At 60.3% G+C, this 18041-nt stretch overlaps 2 protein-coding genes across 4 annotated transcripts in view; both read right to left on the reverse strand.

Moving 5' to 3' along the window:
* ZNF385C (zinc finger protein 385C) overlaps positions 1–18041 on the reverse strand; it is a 59060-nt gene that overhangs the window by 5225 nt on the left and 35794 nt on the right. For 2 of the 3 annotated variants that reach the window (XM_062627704.1, XM_062627705.1), the window contains exons 2-3: positions 5883–6025; positions 1364–1474 (exon numbers count right to left, since the gene is read on the reverse strand). In XM_062627704.1, coding sequence (XP_062483688.1) covers positions 1364–1474; positions 5883–6025 — 254 coding nt within the window. Of the gene's footprint in view, positions 1–1363; positions 1475–5882; positions 6026–16222; positions 16314–18041 lie in introns of those variants that run through there. The other variant, XM_062627706.1, reaches the window with a different exon arrangement.
* The window catches only part of CUNH17orf113 (chromosome unknown C17orf113 homolog), a 31025-nt gene continuing 23181 nt past the window's right edge, over positions 10198–18041 (reverse strand). Inside the window, exons 3-4 of the mRNA XM_062627700.1 lie at positions 13632–14154; positions 10198–12299 (exon numbers count right to left, since the gene is read on the reverse strand). Of these exons, the coding sequence (XP_062483684.1) occupies positions 10767–12299; positions 13632–14154 (2056 nt within the window). The 3' untranslated portion in view covers positions 10198–10766. The remainder of the gene's footprint in view (positions 12300–13631; positions 14155–18041) is intronic.

The raw sequence follows: 18041 nt of genomic DNA on the forward strand, positions 1-18041 counted from the left end.
GGTCACTGGCACCATGCAGGAGCCCAAGTGGAGCATGAGGGTCCTTGGGGGGACATGCCTCCATCCTCCCTGCTGCCGTGCTCATGGGAGCAGATGGGATTGCACCAGTACAAGCAGAGCCAGCCCAGCCGAAGGGCTCCGAGCTGCTGGCCATGCAAAGGAGGCTTTTGCTGTTCCAGCCCTGCTGCCTGCAAACCCCATCCCTCTCCTGCTGGCTCTTTATCACTTTCCCCACAAACGATCAGCTGTGCTCAATTCATTACCACAGGGATCAGTGGATGCCTCCTTCCTCCCCTCTACAAGGTGGTCGATTTACTTGGCTGCGAGTTAAAACCCAAACCCCCTGCCACAGCAGCACTCTGGGAAGCCAAGGCTTCTGTTCAGCTCCTACAGAGCAGACATGACTTGCAGGGGCTGATAAAGCAGCTTAAGCTCAAACACTGAGGACAAGGCAGGAGGGGACAAAACGAGATGGAGCAGAAAGAGCCAGGGGGGCAAAGAGGGGAGCGCCTGGGCCCATGGGATGGGGATGTCAGCGGGCAGAGCCCCGAGGAGCTCCTCCACCATGGGATGCTCCCCACCATGGGATGCTCCTCACTATGGGATGCTCCCCACCATGGGATGCTCCCACAGCATGGGATGCTCCTGCAGCATGGGATGCTCCTGCACCATGGGATGCTCCCCACCATGGGATGCTCCCCACCATGGGATGCTCCTCACTATGGGATGCTCCCCACCATGGGATGCTCCCACAGCATGGGATGCTCCTGCACCATGGGATGCTCCCCACCATGGGATGCTCCTCACTATGGGATGCTCCCCACCATGGGATGCTCCCCACCATGGGATGCTCCTGCACCATGGGATGCTCCCCACCATGGGATGCTCCCCACCATGGGATGCTCCTGCACCATGGGATGCTCCTGCACCATGGGATGCTCCTGCACCATGGGATGCTATGGGATGCTCCCCCACCACCATGGGATGCTCCCCACCATGGGACACCATGGGATGCTCCCCACCATGGGATGCTCCCCACCATGGGATGCTCCCCACCATGGGATGCTCCTGCACCATGGGATGCTCCTGCACCATGGGATGCTCCCCACCATGGGATGCTCCCCACCATGGGATGCTCCTCACTATGGGATGCTCCCCACCATGGGATGCTCCCCACCATGGGATGCTCCTGCACCATGGGATGCTCCTGCACCATGGGATGCTCCCCACCATGGGATGCTCCCGCAGCATGGGATGCTCCTGCACCATGGGATGCTCCCCACCATGGGATGCTCCCCACCATGGGATGCTCCCCACCATGGGATGCTCCCCACCATGGGATGCTCCCGTGGGTACCACTTACCGCAGAGTTGAAGCGCAGGTGGCAGATGTTGCAGGAGATGAACTGCTTCTTCTTGAGCGGCGCGGGCACGCCGAACGTGTGGCTGATCACCGCCTTCTGCACCGGGTCCATCTGCAAGGGAGCGAGGGCACAGGCTGCATGGGTGCCGTGCGGTGATGGCCACCCCGGCACGGTGAACTGGTGATGCCCCGTGCCATAAACACCAGCAGAGCTCCCGTTCGGAGGGAGCGCTGGCGCTGCCGAGGAGCCTTCCTAAACCATCCCTGGATAAACCCAACCTGCAGGGACCAAATGCCTGCTGTGGCCTGGTGGGGGGACGAGGCCGCTGCAGGGGCACAGGCTGCAGCCTCACCAAGCTCCCCTGCGTGTCCCCCATCCCCTCTCCCCCATCACAGACACCGGTGTCACGGGTGGCAGATTACTGAGCCCCCGGTTGCTGCCCTGGAGCTGCCAATGCAGGAGCAGAAACCACTGAACCAGGGGGCAGAGATCACGGGGGGCACCCAGGAAGCCTCCACGTGCCCATCCCCAGGGAGCTGAACATCCCCGTGCAAAGCTGAAGGTGCAAGCGGAGCCACGGGTGCATGGTCCTTACCCATGGACAGTGCACACAGAGGGAGCGGGGCAGGAGGGACAAGGTACCCACTGCCCCGTGCCCTGCTCCCGCTCGGGTACGCACTTTGCCTGCTCTCACATGGAAGTGCAAGGCTGATGCAGCCCTGGTTCCCCATGGGGCACGAGCGCAGTTACCCGACACGAGCTGCGTCATCCCCATGCAGGGGCTGCAGGCGAGGCGGATGCGTGCAGGCTGATGAGCTGCTGACAGCCCCTGGCTCCTCTGCCCCTCTCCAGGGCTCGGCCTCATTCCTCAGCCCCGGCAGCAAACTTGCCCCGAAAGCCATGATTGTTTCAAACCCAATGCAGTTATTAAGGGAGGGGGGGGGAATAAGAATAACCTCTTTGTCTGAGCGGGGCTCTAATCTACAATGCAACTATTGTTCCCCTGTGCTGCGGCATAGGAAGATTATCTTATCTGAGTGCTGCTGTCAGCAGAGCCCGGGGTTTGCAGGCGATCGTGTTTCTCTGCAGAGCTATTTCGCTGCTGAGACAGGTGCATCCGTCTTCGAGGCACATGCCTGGACAACGGAGCCATTATCGAGACCCCAAATTCCTTCCCAGGAGTGAGCGGAATGGTAAAAGCCGGTGATTAATGAAGCGCCTCTTTGCCATGGAATTCAGCTGGCTTGTCTGGCATAGAAATGAAGAGGCGTTTGGGGTTCGGCGGAGACCCGGAGGAAGCTACAGATGGCAAAGATGCTGCTCCGCACCCCTGACGACAGCCACTGACGCGTGCTGCAGGCAGCATCCCTGCGCTGCCCGGCTGCAGGCAGACACGGGGGCTTGTGTTCACCCACCTCTTCCACCCAAAGAGAAGGGAAAAGGCTCTGAGCAGGGCCTGGCTGGGTCCTGGACCCGACTGCCCCCTGAGCAGAGGAGGATGCAGAGGATGAGGAGGGTGCAACTGGAACTGTCCTGGTCTGAACCTGCCAATGAAGCCACCAGCACCGAGGCCACGACTGAGTGACTCCAGGGGCCGCATTGCCCAGGCCACCCAAAACCTGGCTCCTCGCCCCAGCCCCGCACATCCCAGCCAAGGGCGGCTGGTGAGCATCACTGCTCCTGCTACCCCGCAGCGAACACAAGCTCCGTGTCCTCAAAAGCCTTTGGGAGCACATGGGGGCTCGAACAACCCCTTGCCACGGCCCCATCACACACACGGTGCTTTACCGGGAGCATCCCACCGGGCTCCATCCCGCACACAGCACCAAGAGCATCCCAAGCTCGGGTACCACCCTGTGCCTCTCTCCCAATGAAAACACAAACATAACATCAGCTTCTCCCCACATGTGCACTCACTGCAGCACCAGATCCCAGCTCTGCCCAGGCCGGTGAGGGCTGTGCCACAGCCGGGTCGGTTCCAGCTCCTCCTGCCTTCTCCAACAGATCTGTCCCGACAGCAGAGGCAGGCTCTGGGCACCGCACGCTTGGAGAAGGGAGATCTCAGCTTTGTGGTCAATTCTCATTGACTCACACGACTTTATTTATCCCTGGATGTTCTTAGGGATATAAATAGAGCTCCCTGCACTGAGCTCCCTGCTGGCACTGAGGTCAGAAACGCAGCGTCGCTTCGGATCGTGTCTCCTGTCGAGGCTCTGCCATGCGCTTGGCACCTTTGCGACATCCCAAGAGCTGCAAAGGACCTTTTGGGCAAGAAAGGCGCCTTCTGCGTTGCGGTGGGGTTTGGGGTTCCTGCTGTCATTGCTTTAAGTGGCAGCAGAGCTCGGCCTGGAAAGGTTTCATGTGCTGCAGAGTAAAACATCTGCTGGGTTCATGAGAGCCTTGTGACCTGCTCCAAGTGCAAAGTGTTCTGCTGGGCAGCTGCAAACTGCTCCTGCCCTGCAGGGCAATGCCAAATCCTGCATGGCATAGCCGAATCCTGCACAGCATCACTGAACCCTGCATGGCAGCACCAAATCCTGCATGGTAGGGCCGAATCCTGCATGGCATCGCCAAATCCTGCATGGCAGCACCGAATCCTGCACGGCATCACTGAATCCTGCACGGCAGCACCAAATCCTGCACGGCATCACCGAATCCTGCACGGCATCACCGAATCCTGCACGGCATCACCGAATCCTGCACGGCATCACCGAACCCTGCACGGCATCACCGATCCCTGCACGGCATCACCGAATCCTGCACGGCAGCACCAAACCCTGCACGGCATCACCGAACCCTGCACGGCATCACCGAATCCTGCACGGCAGCACCGAATCCTGCACGGCAGCACCGAATCCTGCACGGCAGCACCGAATCCTGCACGGCAGCACCAAACCCTGCACGGCATCACCAAACCCTGCACGGCATCACCAAACCCTGCACGGCATCACCAAACCCTGCACGGCATCACCAAACCCTGCACGGCATCACCAAACCCTGCACGGCATCACCAAACCCTGCACGGCATCACCAAACCCTGCACGGCATCACCAAACCCTGCACGGCATCTCCGAATCCTGCACGGCATCTCCGAATCCTGCACGGCATCTCCGAATCCTGCACGGCATCGCCGAATCCTGCATGGCAACACCAATTCCTGCACGGCAGCACCAAATCCTGCACGGCAGCACCAAATCCTGCACGGCAGCACCGAATCCTGCACGGCATCGCCGAACCCTGCACGGCAACACCAATTCCTGCACGGCAGCACTGGGTGAGCCAGGCAAACCCACTGATATCTTCTTACAGCACCTCGGATCCAGCAGCTCTCTCAAACCGTGACATCCCCTGATGGATGCCCCCTCCCAAATCGCCCCTGAGGCTCAGCTGCCCGATGGAGCCTCTGACCTGGCATCAGCAGAGAACCGAGGAGCCGCAGGGATGCTCCTGCCCCTCCAGCACAGACACAGCCCCAGGAGCAGTTCCCACCCTGGGGACCAGCCTGGCTTCACCCAGGTAACAGCACCCAACCTGACACCCCCGGCACCTCATGCCGGGGTCCCCACTGAGCACAGCAGCACCACAACGGGGCCGGGCGGCCCCAGCCAGGGCACGAGGTTCATTTCCCAAGGGACCCGGGTCCTGAAGCAGCCCAGCCCTAGAGAACACGTGCCAGGGGCAGGTGGGAGCCCTGGAGAGCAAAGAGCAGGGCCTGGTTCCGCTCAGCTGCTGCCTCCAGCGAGGGCAGAAAGAGCCCAAAGAGCAGCACCCTGATGGCATCAGAAACCCCCTCCTCGCCTGTGTTTCTGCTGGTTAGCACAGGGGAGGGACAGGCCAGAGCTGGGCTTTCAAAAGAGCTCAAAGGAATTGGATGTCTGCATCCCATTCCACAGCAACCGGGAACCCTGGACTTCATTTCTGTGCTCGCCTTTGAGGATCTCAGTGATAATTTGCACCTTCCAAGCATGTTTAACCCCAAAGCCACCTACAAGAGGCCAGGGAGGGAGCATCGACCAAACCCAGGAACAGCCACCCCACTGCTGCAGTGGAACAGCAGCACAGGGACCCAAAGCAAGGCAAGAGAGGGGCTCCTGGGGCGGATCCCATCCTTCCCATCGGGAAGAGTGCCGGGAGAGTGGCACCAAGCAAGGGAAGCACCATTTCACTGCTGAGATGCTGTTGTACATCCTTGGTCCCATCCACGTCAGTTTAGATGTCAACCAGAACATCACTAAGGCCACATTGAATGGCATAACCCAAGCACGGGGTCCAGTAGTTTGAGGCTGGGGACCTTGAGCCCAACTGGGTGGTGGGAAAAGACCCACAGCACCGAGGCTGACCCCACATCCGCAGCCACACAGCAGCAGCCTTGTGTCTTTATACAGCTCTTTCTTTCCTTCTCTTATTTGCAGCTAACAAACTGCTCTCCAGAGCTCCTTCATTGCTATTGATTCCAGCAGCAAAATCGAATTGGTCGTGGTTAAAACCGTGTTACATCTATGGGGGGGGACGGACTCACCGTGTTGAAGTTGGGGAAGAGGTTGAGCGGTGACGTCCCGTTGAGCCTCAAGGTCAGAAAGTGCTTGATGTCCAAGGGGGGATGGAGGGGACGGCCGGGGATAGGCAACGATGCTAAGAGGGGGCTGCTGTGTCCGGAGGGACCTGGGCAGGCAGAGGGGAGAGAGCAGCGTTAGCGGTGGTGCAGCTGGGGGGGGGCCATGAGGCTCCGGCCCCCCTGTAGGTGAAGGTCCCAGCCCTGGCCATGTTCTCCCTTTTGGGCTCAGAACCAGCATCCCGGGTGCAAGCGTGTGAGGGTGAGGTGTGCACCCCTGGAGGGAGGGGAGGCCACGCAGCGGGGACCTGTCCCAGCCTGCTCCCCATCCCAGTGCTTCCTCCCGCTCCGCAGCCGGAGGGCAGCGGTTTCCCACTTGGATTTCTCCATCCCACTGCGGGAGAGCAGCCTCTGAGCCGTGGTGGGGCCCAGGCTGGGCTCCTGCGCCTGTGCCCGGCTCCGAGAGGGGAGAACGTGAAAGCACACAGCGGAAAGAGTAAAATCCTATAAAGAAGAGAAGATTTCACGGTGCTGGGAGCCAGGAACGCTCGTTCACATCTCGCACGGCTTCACTCCTCCTCCAGCCCACTGCACCAAGGGCACGGCGCTTCTGGGTACCCCTATTTTCTGATCCCTGGGTTCTCTTTCGGCTCAGGAGCAGCGGTGGAGCCCGGCAGCATCCCAGCCCCGTGCCCACAGCAGTGCCTCGAGGGTCAGTGCTCCCACACCAGGAGCCGCAATCAGCGGGGCTCGGCCCATCCCGCCCCACACCGGCAGTGCAGGATGAGGACCCCGCTCCGCAGCGCCTCGGAGCTGCCTCCCTGCAGGGATTTGCTCCAAGCAGGAGCCGAGCCCCAGCTCTGAAATGCAAAGTGCAGAAAGCACCGTGGATGCGAGCAGCGGGCGCTCGCCCCTGGGCAGCTCCGACCTCCTTCTGGGAGAGCGCACACGGCTCCGGAGCGGCCCCGGGTCAGGCCTCGCTCCAGGGGAAAATCCCCTTGCGCTCCATGAGGCGTGCGCTGATCGCGTTAATTCCAGAGCCGCCCAGGAGGGGAATCTGGGAAACTGCTTGCAAACAGAGACGGGAAAGCGGGGAGGGAGCCGGGGCAGAACTGGGGCTGGGAAACAGCAGCTCTGCACCAAAGCACCCGAAACGGCAGAGCCGGCCCCAGGGATGCTCCGGCCCCAGGGATGCTCCGGCCCCAGGGATGCTCCGGCCCCAGGGATGCTCCGGCCCCAGGGATGCTCCGGCCTCAGGGATGCTCAAGCTGCAACCCAGCGCAAGCAGCAGCTGCAATGGAGGCATCTTGGGCTGGAGGGTTGGGGTGTCCCCCCCTCCACCTTCCTCAGCATGCCCTGCACTGACTGCACCAGCTTCAGAAATAGACATATATATGATATATACGTAATATAACATGTATATAATATACTACATGTATATATATGATATACATTGCATTTACCACTTGGAGGATCAAAGGGGCGGGGGAATGCCTCCACTCCCATCAACAGCAACCGAATAAAGGGGGGTTGTAGCTCAGCCAATGCCACCATGCCAGTAGGAAATCCTGGCTGCTGCCCCACAGCCAAGGGCTTTGCCCTTTAGGAGCTGGGAGTGGTGGGGCACACGTGCAGACACGGGGATGGCCACTGCTCACTGACATGGTCAGGATGAGATACACCAACAGCCCTGGTGCGTCCTTGAGCGCAGATTTGGGCATTAACCATATTCCTGCGGTCCAGGGGTAAAATAAGGCATCAGAGAGCCCAGAGACCCCAGACAGGACCCTGCGGAGGGGGCAGGACCTTGTAAACAAGAGCCAGGGAGCAGGAAAAGGGCTGAAAGCCTCCATAGCATCAATGTGCTCAGGCACCCGCCAGGACACGATGCTCTTGAGGCACCTCCCCAAGGTTATGGGGCAGCAGCACTGCAGCTCCTGCCTTACCTTTGCTGCAGGGCACATTCCGCCAGCAGCTGCGGGCTGTATTTTTAGGTATTAATTAGATGCTGAATTAAGGGGATTTGCTCTGGGGACAGTGGCAGGGCCACCAGGTCTGTATAGGATGACACGACCTTACCCGAGGTGACGGGCATGGCCCCGGCAGCGTGGGCTTTGCCAGTGAATGGCATCCCCAGATGCTCGGCGCACAGCTCCAGCATGGGGCCATCCTCTGCCCTTTTCCATCCCCCTGTGGACAGGATGCTCTCGGGCCTCCACGGTGCGTGTTGAAGGGCTGGGGTAAAGAGGGGAGTGAAGGAGCTCTGTGCTCCCAGCGCCCCATGGAGCACAGGGAGGGGACACGCTCTTAACCGAGACCCCAAACCACACAGCATCACCTCTGTGGTGCCACATCCTCTACCTGCAGCTCAGGCCACAGCCACCAGCTCAGCCCCTTCCCAGCCCTCTGAAGCTCAGCCCAGTTCCCATCCCGCTCGTACACACTCCTGGAGGGGTCCCTTGGAATGAAAGCGCTGTTTCAGTCCCTCATTTAACCCAGCGCACCCAGGACCATGCCTGCCTCTTATCTCCAGCCTGTGCCCCCCTCTTCACCCCACACACACGCCTGCAGCATCGTTTCCCAGGCTGCCTGTGAGCAGATCAGAGCAACTGTTGTGCTCCAGCCCCACGTACGTGTGAGCCTCCAAGAAGCAGCAGCGACAACGCAGGGTGTTTTCGTACCAACACGAGCATCTGCCAAGGACCCATCTCCGCAGACGCCGGCTGCCTCCGAAGAGCATCTGGTGCGGAGTCTGCCCGGGACAGATGGAGACGGGAGCGCTGTATTCCCATGGAAGCAGCCTGGCTCCCTCCCTGGCTGTTGGTGTTCTCAGGGCGTTTTGGTGGCGTCTCGCATTCCTTACCCAGGGCATTGAAGCTTTTCTCTCTGGCCAAGCAGGGGCTGAATTCATTCCAGCTCTTTCCAGGTGACTCCGGGAAACACGAGTGAGCTCCCGACACCAAAGGCAGCCACCAGGAGCGGAGCAACTCCCGCTCCCAACGCTGCACCACAGCAGCACCAGCGCTGCACAGGGTCCGGACCAGTAATGGATAGATTAATCTATATTATACTAATTATGAATCTATCGCTTCATATATATTAATAAGCATATTAATAAACATTTTGCACCGTGCTGGAGCAACCAGACCCAGCAAACCCCACCTGGACCTCAGCATCCATGGGCCAGCCCTGGAGACGGCGATGCTGCGGCTGCCCCAGCACAGGGGGTTTGCTCCAGGCAGCACCCACAGCAGGCCCATGCTCCCTGGGAACATAAGGGCAGTGTGAGCATCGCCCTGTTAAATCCTATTTCCAGCTCTTGACAGCCACAGGCTCCCCCCTGTTCATGCACAGAAGACAGAAAGCAGCAAACCCCCCCCTTGCCAAGCAAGGGCTCGCCAAGAATCACATACCCCAACGGAGGGATGCTGGGGAGCCAGCAGCTCTCACCCAAACACGTTCGCCATCAAACCAGCATCTCCTCCCGACGGACCAGCTGAAGGACACGGGCTCTGCGCCATCAGCAGTCACCTGCTGCCAGCCCTGAGGGCAGAGCTCCTGCTTCCCCTGCCTCCACCACAGGCACAGGGCACAGTGTGCCCATGGGAGCCTGCGAGACACCCCCAGACACCCCATCCAGCACGGGTGTCCTACAGCGTGGTACCCCCGGGTCAGACAGACGGCAAACCACCCCCGAGGGCAATGGGGACTGTCAGTGTTAGGGACAACGGGGTCAAATCCTGCTGGACATGGACCTGCGCCTGCAGCACAGGGAACTTACCCAGGGAAGGAGAGGAGCTGAATCCCACGGGAGGACCCGGCGCCCCGGATTGAACCAAGTGATGCTCGAGGCTGCTGCAGTGGCTTTACTGCAGACTGAAACCAGTGAGAAGAGGCCCCTCTCACCCCCACAACAGAGCTGCAGAAGCCATCCCCGCCCAGGTAAAACCAGAGAGGCCCCAGAACAACACCCAGACACACCAATGCACGGCACCAGACCCCGGCCCCAGAGCAGCCCCTGCCCACTGCAGGGTGAAGGCAATGAGCAGAAGGTACAACACAAGCTGAAGGGCTCAGGTTTGCCCCAAAAGCAGATGGTAAAAGACTCTTTGGGTTTAGATCGCTCAGAGGGCAAAGGGAACGCAGGTACTTGATGACACTCTGGAAAGACCGGGATTTGCTGTTTGGTTTTGGATCCCTGCTTGTCATTTATTCTGACATGGCAAAAGAAGTCCTTTTAGAGCTCTTTGCGCCTTCAGCACCAGGAAAATTCAGATAGACCTTTTTAATATAGATCTTTATCCATATTTATGTATATATATACACACATACACATATATACACAAGGATGCATTTCAAAGTTACTATTTCCTCGGTGATTACAAGATCATTCCCTACATCTCCTGCTCTTGAAATGATCATGACTTGATGCCACTGCTAAAAATACTTTGTGCTGTGCGCGAGGAATGCCAACACGCACCGCCAGGCATTCCAGGCTGGAACGCTGCTCTTGCCTTTTCTGCATCATTCTCCAGGCTCCAAAGCAACAAAAAGCAGACAGTTTTGCAGAGGATTAAGTCTAAGCTGCGGGGTGTCATTGTGCAAAGGCAACGTGACATCTGAGCTCAAGAGAAGGCTTGCCTCCATCTCCCTAACCGAAAAGGATGATCAATCCTCCTGAACCTCAGCAGTTTGGGGTTTCAGGTGGCTCCAAGGTTTCAAACTCGGCGTTTGGGGGAGATGTGGGACCGGCAGGAAGGATCCCATTTCCTCTTCCCACCATGGAGCAGGTCACCACCCAGCGATGGGGAAGGGCAGCACCGAGCCGGTGCCCGAGGGCCATGGTTCCCCTCACTTCACCTGCGCCACGATGAAGCCGGGCTCCCTCGCGCTCTCGTAGTACTCAATGGCCAAGGCGAAGTCGAACTCGCTGCTGGCCGGGCCGTCGATGGCGATCTTCATGAGGTCCGAGAGCCCCTCGTCCGTCCCGCGCCGCGGCCGCCCGCGCTGCAGCAGCTCCCGGCCCCGGTTGATCTTCTCGGCCAGGACGGAGCCCAGTGGCAGCGCCAGGGCGATGGCTGCGAGCACGGCGAAGTCCGGGAAGAGCTCGTGCATCTCGGAGCTGCTGTAGACCAGCTTGATGCAGAGGTCCTTGAAGGAGAGCTGGCTGAGGCTGAAGACGATCCGCTTGAAGAGGGGGAAGTCGCTCAGGGCTCTTTCACTCACCACCACCCGGGAGTAAGCCTGCAGGAGGAAGTTGAGTTCGCTGACCCCATAGGTGCCAATGTCCTCCAAAGACTGGGGGTAGCACTTGGGGTTGAAGATGGCCGAGAAGGAGCTGATGGCCTCCAGGACGCTGCTGGGGAACCGGTCCAGCAGGTTGCCGCGGACGCTCTCCAGGTAGCTCTCCTTCAGGCGCTCAAAGTGCTTCAGATGCGCCTTGGAGCAGTTGGCCAGCTCAACACCCTTGTAGTAGAGGCGGCTCTCACCCTCCCGGTCATCCCGGGGATGCTCGTTCATCTCGTTGAGGAAGTCCTGCAGGTGCTGGCCGCTGGTGCTCTTCTGGGCTTGCAGGGTGGTGGCCGTGGCGGAGACGATGGGCTTCAGGATGGAGAGGTCCGAGTCCTCGATCTGGAAGAAGCGCCTGAGTTTCTGGAAGATGGGGAGGACATCCAGGAGGATCTTGGTGAAGGCCACAAACCGGAACTTCTTGAGCTCTTCGCAGAGAGCGTGGGCCACGGGGGACCTCCGCGCCTCGCTCTCCAGCAGCAGCACCAGCGTGGGCCATGAGGAGTCGATGGCTTCCACAGCTGGGAATATAGAAGTCCAGTGGATGGCTCCGGGGCTCCCGAGGTCTATCTCGCAGAGGTCCAGGACGCTCCGCAGCTCCTGCAGACCATCGCCTTCCCCCCTGAAGCTGGAGTAGAGCCTGTACACGGCATCCACGGTGGTCTCGTACTTCTGGAGGTACTCGATGCTGCCGATGCTGTCGGCCGGCAGCAGGGAGCTCCCGCGGGACAAGCAGTGCATCTCCATGAGGAGCGGGCAGAGGGAGGTGAGCGCGGTGCCCGCCCCGCTCAGCCGCTCGGCCACCAGCGAGGCGCTGTCGGCGCGGAGCCACGTCAGCTTCATGCTGGGGATGCCGAAGGAGCGCATCACCTCGGCCACCTTGCCCGCCACCGGCGAGGTCCCCCCGGCGGGCAGCTCGAAGCTGCCCAGGAAGGTGGCGGAGGTCTGCCCGCTGCACGGGGACACGGTGGTGGTGAACACGGCGAGGCTGCGCTGCTCCAGGACGTCCACTGTCTCGTCCAGCACCAGCCCCACGAATGGCGAGGCTTTGATCCGGTGCCTGTCCTCGTTGTGCAGGACTTTGGCGATCGCTGCCTGAGCCCGTTAAGAGATGCACAGGGACCGAGGGAAAGAAAAACACAAATGAGCTTGAGCAGCCGGCGGGGAGATGAGGGGCACCCGAGCTCCTGCCCTCAACGGCCCCCAAAGCGGCCCCGTGGCTCCAGCAGCACCGAACACGCCATGGGCAGCACCAACGCTGACAACCGCCACCTCCAGCCAAACTTCAGCAGTTACGTCCGTGCTCTCCAAGCCTGGGAGCAGCAGGAAAACGCTGCAGCAGCTTTTCCTTCCCTCCTCAGTTTTCCCCATTGCAGGCAAACAGCCCGGTTTGAAGGGGAAACTGCCGCGGTGCGTGTGAACGCTGCGAGTAGCACTTCAGGCTGAGAAATCTCATTAGTGGGTTTGGTCTATCCGCAGCAAAGAAACGGCTCTTTAGAGACCTAAAAGGGCTGGAAAATGGCCAAGACTCACTAAAAAATTAATTTGATTTGAAGAGGCATGAACCGTTTGTGAAATTCAGAAAATCCTTTCTAAACTCTCCAGCTCCTTGATCTTTCTGATCACTCGGTTTAGGGCAAAAGAGGAAAAACCCACAGTGCTCATGTGCTAATTGAGCTCCTGAGCCTTCATCCTTCAAGCAGCCTGGCAGGCTCCGAGAGGAAAGGATGCTCCTGGACTCCCTGAGACAGACCCGTGACCATGAGGCTCAAGCTCCTTCAACAGAGCCCATCACCTTCTGGTTTGCCAGATGAGGGAATGATGCTGAGAAAGTGCCACCTCGATGTTTAATGAGGAGGAACTTTCAGTCTCCACTGGAACTCCTGGAGAAGAGCAGCATCTCCCAGCTCCCCCGTGGTCTCAGGTCCCAAGCTTATCATGGATGTACCCTGGTGCCATGGGGCACATTTACCTGCGCAAGGACCAGGATGGAGATCTGCCCATCAGCAAACGCAGTCAACCCTGCTGTGCCTGTGAGCCAGAGACCCCAGCTCCTGCCTGGCCTCCTGCCACTGCTCCCACCTCCATCCCTCCTGGGCCCTCATCTCCAGGAGGATCCAGTGACCGCACTGCAAAGTCAGGGCACCCAACCCATGCTGCTGAGTGCGGTGGGTGCAGGCAGCCGTGCGGCACCGTCTGGCCTGAAGCACAGAATCATAGGGATGGAACATTCACCACTTCTCTGGGTATCCTGTGCCAGCACCCTGACACCCTCGCAGGGAAGAACTTCCTCCTTACATCTAACCTGAATCCCCCCTCTTCCAGTCTGAACCCATCACCCCTTGTCCTATCGCTGCAGCCCCTGACCAAGAGCCCCTCTCTGCATCCTTGCAGCCGCTGTGGGTGCGGAGCCCCGGCCATACACACCTGCATCTCCCTGGCGCAGCCGGGGTGGTAGAACTGGCTGTGCTCAGAGGCCAGCAGCGCCTGGCACAGGTTGAACTTCTGCAGGTCGAGCAGGGAGGAGCACTGCTCCCGCGGGACGTCCTCCTTCGCCATCCAGTAGACGGTGGCGAGCACGGCCACCTTCGCCGGGTTCACGTCCGCCTTGAGGACCGGGCGCAGCTCCGGGGGCACGCGGCCCTCCAAAGCCGACTGCTCCCGGTTGACGGCCAGCGCCTGCCGGTGCGCGCCCGACGTGACGTGCCGCAGCAGCGCGTGGCGCTGGAAGTTGTCCGTGCCCACGGTAAAGGCGTTCTCGGCTTTACCGTGCTTGTTCTTCACCAGCGCCTGCCGACACTCTAGGCAAAACATGAGTTTCCGCTCATAGTCAAACTCGAGCCAGGTAAATTCCTCCTTCCAGTGCTCATTGAAATAGCGCTTACACTTTTTATTGGAATTGGAAGTTTCCCCGGCTGGCTTTTTCCCTGGAGGCACCATATTGCTGGGGCTGGGAAATCAAACGCTACAGATGAACTGAACCGTGCCTTGCAGGAGCAGCCTCTACACTTAATTTTAGTAAGAAGGTCTATTACAACTCTCCTGGTCCGACTGGAGACGAAAGAGACACAAGGGAAAGGGATTAGGGCCCTGCAAACCTCCGCCTGCGCTCACCGTTTAATCCTGGCTGCTAACGCAGCGGCAGGGCCCCACCGGCAGCCTCTGGGGTGCCACTGGGGGCTCGCGGTGGCAGCGGTGGCACCGGCACCTCGCATGCGCTGCGTGACCACAGGGACGCCCAAGCACGCTCCCCATCGCAGCGGACCCCCGCGATGCAGCTGATGCTCCCCAAAACACGCATCCAGCCCCACAAAGGGCAGCACCCGCTGCTGACAGCGAGTGCCAGAGCCCTGGAGCTGCACGAGGGTGACTTGGAGGCCGGCAGAAACACGTGCTCATGGGTGTTCGCATTCATCCCTTGCTTGTCTCTACCCCATAAATTGCCCCAGTCACATCTGGTGGCGGCAGGGCCGTGCTCTGCACTCAGTGCCCTGGACTCTCTCCAGCCAGGGCTCCAAACACCTCCTAGAGCCCAGAGGCTGAAAGCACGCACACACTGAAAGCAGGGAGCTGGAGTAAGTGTCCACTTAAATCCCTCCCTATATTCAAGCCCCTCTCAGCCCAGTCCTTGCATTCCTCCATGCACTGGACTGAAAACCAACCCTGAACCTCGATAAAAGCAGTGGGAAGAGGAAGAGGAGGAACCCAGCGGAGGGTGGGGAAGGGGGAGAACCAAGCAGGGAGGAAAACGGAGGCAAACGAGGCCATGCAGGAGCGGCACAGGGCAGAGCATGGCTGAGAAACCCAGGAGGAACTTGGGGTTTGCCCCAAGAGCCAGAGCTGCTTCCACAGCCCCTCGGGAAGGGGAACCCCTCCTGACTGAGGTGTCCATCCCCTTGGAGCAGGGGCTCCCCTCGGGCTGCCCTGGGCACTGCAGCCAGCCCAGGTCACAGTCGGGCTTTGCTAACCCAAACCTCAGCTCTAAGCACAGTCAGCAGCAAAAGCTTCTGAGGAAGCAGAGAGAACCCCCAGGACACGGCCCTGATGGGGGTTTCCTTCCTCCCCCAGGGAGCACGGGACTCCCAAGGCTCACAACAGGCACATGGGCTCCCTCTGCACCCTGCTCTTGGTCTGTTTAATATGGGTTCCTCTGCTTCCCATGCCTCGGCACGGTGCAGCCAGGAGCACGCAGGGAATGATTCCCACAGCTCCCAACAAAGCTGCCTGCACCTCCTTGTCCATCCCAGAGCTGCCGGGCACCGGCCGGAGCAGCGTGTCCTCAGCAGCACGTTAACTGGGAGCTGCAATGGACTTGCCAAGGAGAGCCAAAGCCCAGCCCCGTCCTGCTGAATGCTTCCCCATCAGACATCCCCCAGGGACACGGGCTCTGCAGGGCTGGGATTGCAGCAGGGCTCCTGCTGTGCCCCAGGAGCTTTGTGGCTCACCCTCGAGCAGGAGCGAGCTGCAGGCACAGCCGCACTCATGGCTCGTGAGCCCAACCTGCCCCAGCCCCACTACCCCGATCCCTCCACGGGGCAGGCATTGAGCTCAGTGTCCCCTTGCGTGGCCCGAGGAGGGGGCTGATTCCTCCGTTCCCTCCCTGTCACAGACCCCATTCACTCCCAAACCTGTCCCTACCTACCCCAGCACTGGCTCCAGCAAAACCTTGGGAAGCAAAAACCCCAAACAGCACTGAGGGTCTGTGGGGAGAGCTGGGGATGGAGCATCCCTGCCCACAGCACCCGCTGCGCACCGGCACCAGCGCTGGCTCCTTCACTGCACCCTGCGCATCGCTCCCGGGCTGCTGCTGGCCATGGGGAGAAGCAGCAGGGCAGGAGGGGGTGACACCAGGTACCCCCCCATCCCGCTGGTCCCCCCGCAGGGCACAGCACCGTCTGCGGGGAAGTTCGGGCAGGATCAGGATTCACTCGCAGGAGGACGAGCCCTCATCAGCCCTCACCTAATGCGCGACCTCGGCACCCAGCCCCGCGCAGCCAGCCCTCCCCCTGCATACGTACCATGTAAAGGCTGCCATAAGCTTTGGGGTGAGGGGGGCTCGCAAACTTCCCAGGTTTGGGGTTCTTAAATAGGAAAACCCAAAACGAAACCTAATTTACAAAGCCCGGCCCCGACCCAACGAGCGCGAAGCCAACGGGACCATAACGCATCCGAGCGGCATCCGCGGGCGGGGAACAAAGCCTCGGCGGCCGCCGCCGCGCTCACGGGCGCACGGGAGCTGCCATCTTGCTGCGGGGACTCTCTGGCTCCGCCGATGCTCCCGGCAGCCCACGGCGGCAGTGGCCACTAGCGGTGGCCGGGGAAGGCCGGAGCTCGGCCGTGGGGAGGGATGCGGTGGACGCGGTGGCCGGGTGAGGTGGGGAGGATGCGCCCTGTGCGTGCCCCCCTGCTGGGATCCCATCCCTTGGGGAGGGCAAAGGCGATGGGACACACCCCCCCCCCCAACACACGCAGCAGGAGGAGCTGCAATAGCGTTTGCATCAGCCAGGATGGGTGCCCCAGGGGCTGGGCAGGGCCAGGACCAGGAAAGCAGGTCCCAGCCCTGGCCACCGGTGATGGGCTTTGGCAATATCCAGGTTTGAGCCTCTGGGGACCACCACAGTAGGACACGGACCCAGCTCCAGCTCAAACCCCATTTAACAGCGCTGCTGGTCCAGAGCTGTGAGCCTGGCACCCACCCCTCACAGTGAGGCTCCCCACTGAGCATTGCGGCTCCTCTCGTGCCAAACAAAACTCCTTTTAGCACTAAACGCAGTGAAATTTAGAGCCCCTCAGCTACACCGCCTCTGCTTCCCTCAAACACGGCTCCTGAGCACACCAAAATCCCACAGGATGGGGACATCCCCCCTGCTCCCCAGCCTGGACACGGTGTCCGGCGTTGGGGGATGCTCCCACTGCAGAGCTGCGGCCCCACGGCGAGAGCCGGGATTAGGGGCTCCATTGTACCTGGTTCAGGCTGGCTCCGCATTAGGGAGGGGATGGGGCCCCCAAGTGAATTCCTCTCTTTAGGCTCCCCCGCATGTCCCGAGGCTCTTCCTGCGCTCAGGACATTCCTGCCCTGCACCTCAGCCCAGGGTTAATGCTAACAGGAGCTGGGTGAAACCAGAGACGGGGCTCCCAGGGCTGAAAATATGCACTATTTATTCTTGTGCTAATGCAGGCGAGAAAAGGGGACTTAGGCTTTTTAATGAGTTTTCGGGCTGGAGGCTGCCCCATCCCCTGTTTCCCAGCATCCGGAGCCGGGAGTGGCACCCAAACGCAGAGCAGAGGGATGGAGAGCACCAAGGGCCCCTATCCAAGTCCTGGAAAACGGGGGGGGTGGCAAAAGCACTCCCTGCCCACCTTCCCCTCCGCTTTCACCACACCAGGTACACGTTATCAGGAGCCAAAGGGAGCCAGGCAGGGAAACAAAAGAAGCAACAGGAATCCAGGCAGGAACCAAAAACCCCAGCGGGTAGATCAACTACAGCAGCACCCAGCTCCTCACCCAGCACGGCCACAGCTCCAAGGACCCTGCCCTGGGGCTCCCAACATCCACCTTCCTACTGGGAGCCTCCAGCTCTACCAGGGATGGGGGGCAGCGCTTGCAGGACGCCCCTGCCCTATCCCCGCAGGATGCCGGCCGTCATTCCCAAAGGAACGGACACGGGAACGCTGCTGTTGGCCCCCGTGCTGCAGCAGAGCTTGCGTTGGCTCCATCGGGGCTATTTTCCCTTCGGTGACAGGCGGGCGGGCAGGTGCCCGGCAGCACGAGCGCATTCATCATCAGCGCGGCTGCTGCCATGAGCCACACTTTCCATTCGGACCAAACCCGGGGCA

This window comes from Pezoporus occidentalis, unplaced genomic scaffold (assembly GCF_034315485.1).
Source record: "Pezoporus occidentalis ecotype Australia unplaced genomic scaffold, CSIRO_AGI_Poc_V1 ctg304, whole genome shotgun sequence".
Taxonomy (NCBI): Eukaryota; Metazoa; Chordata; class Aves; order Psittaciformes; family Psittacidae; genus Pezoporus; species Pezoporus occidentalis.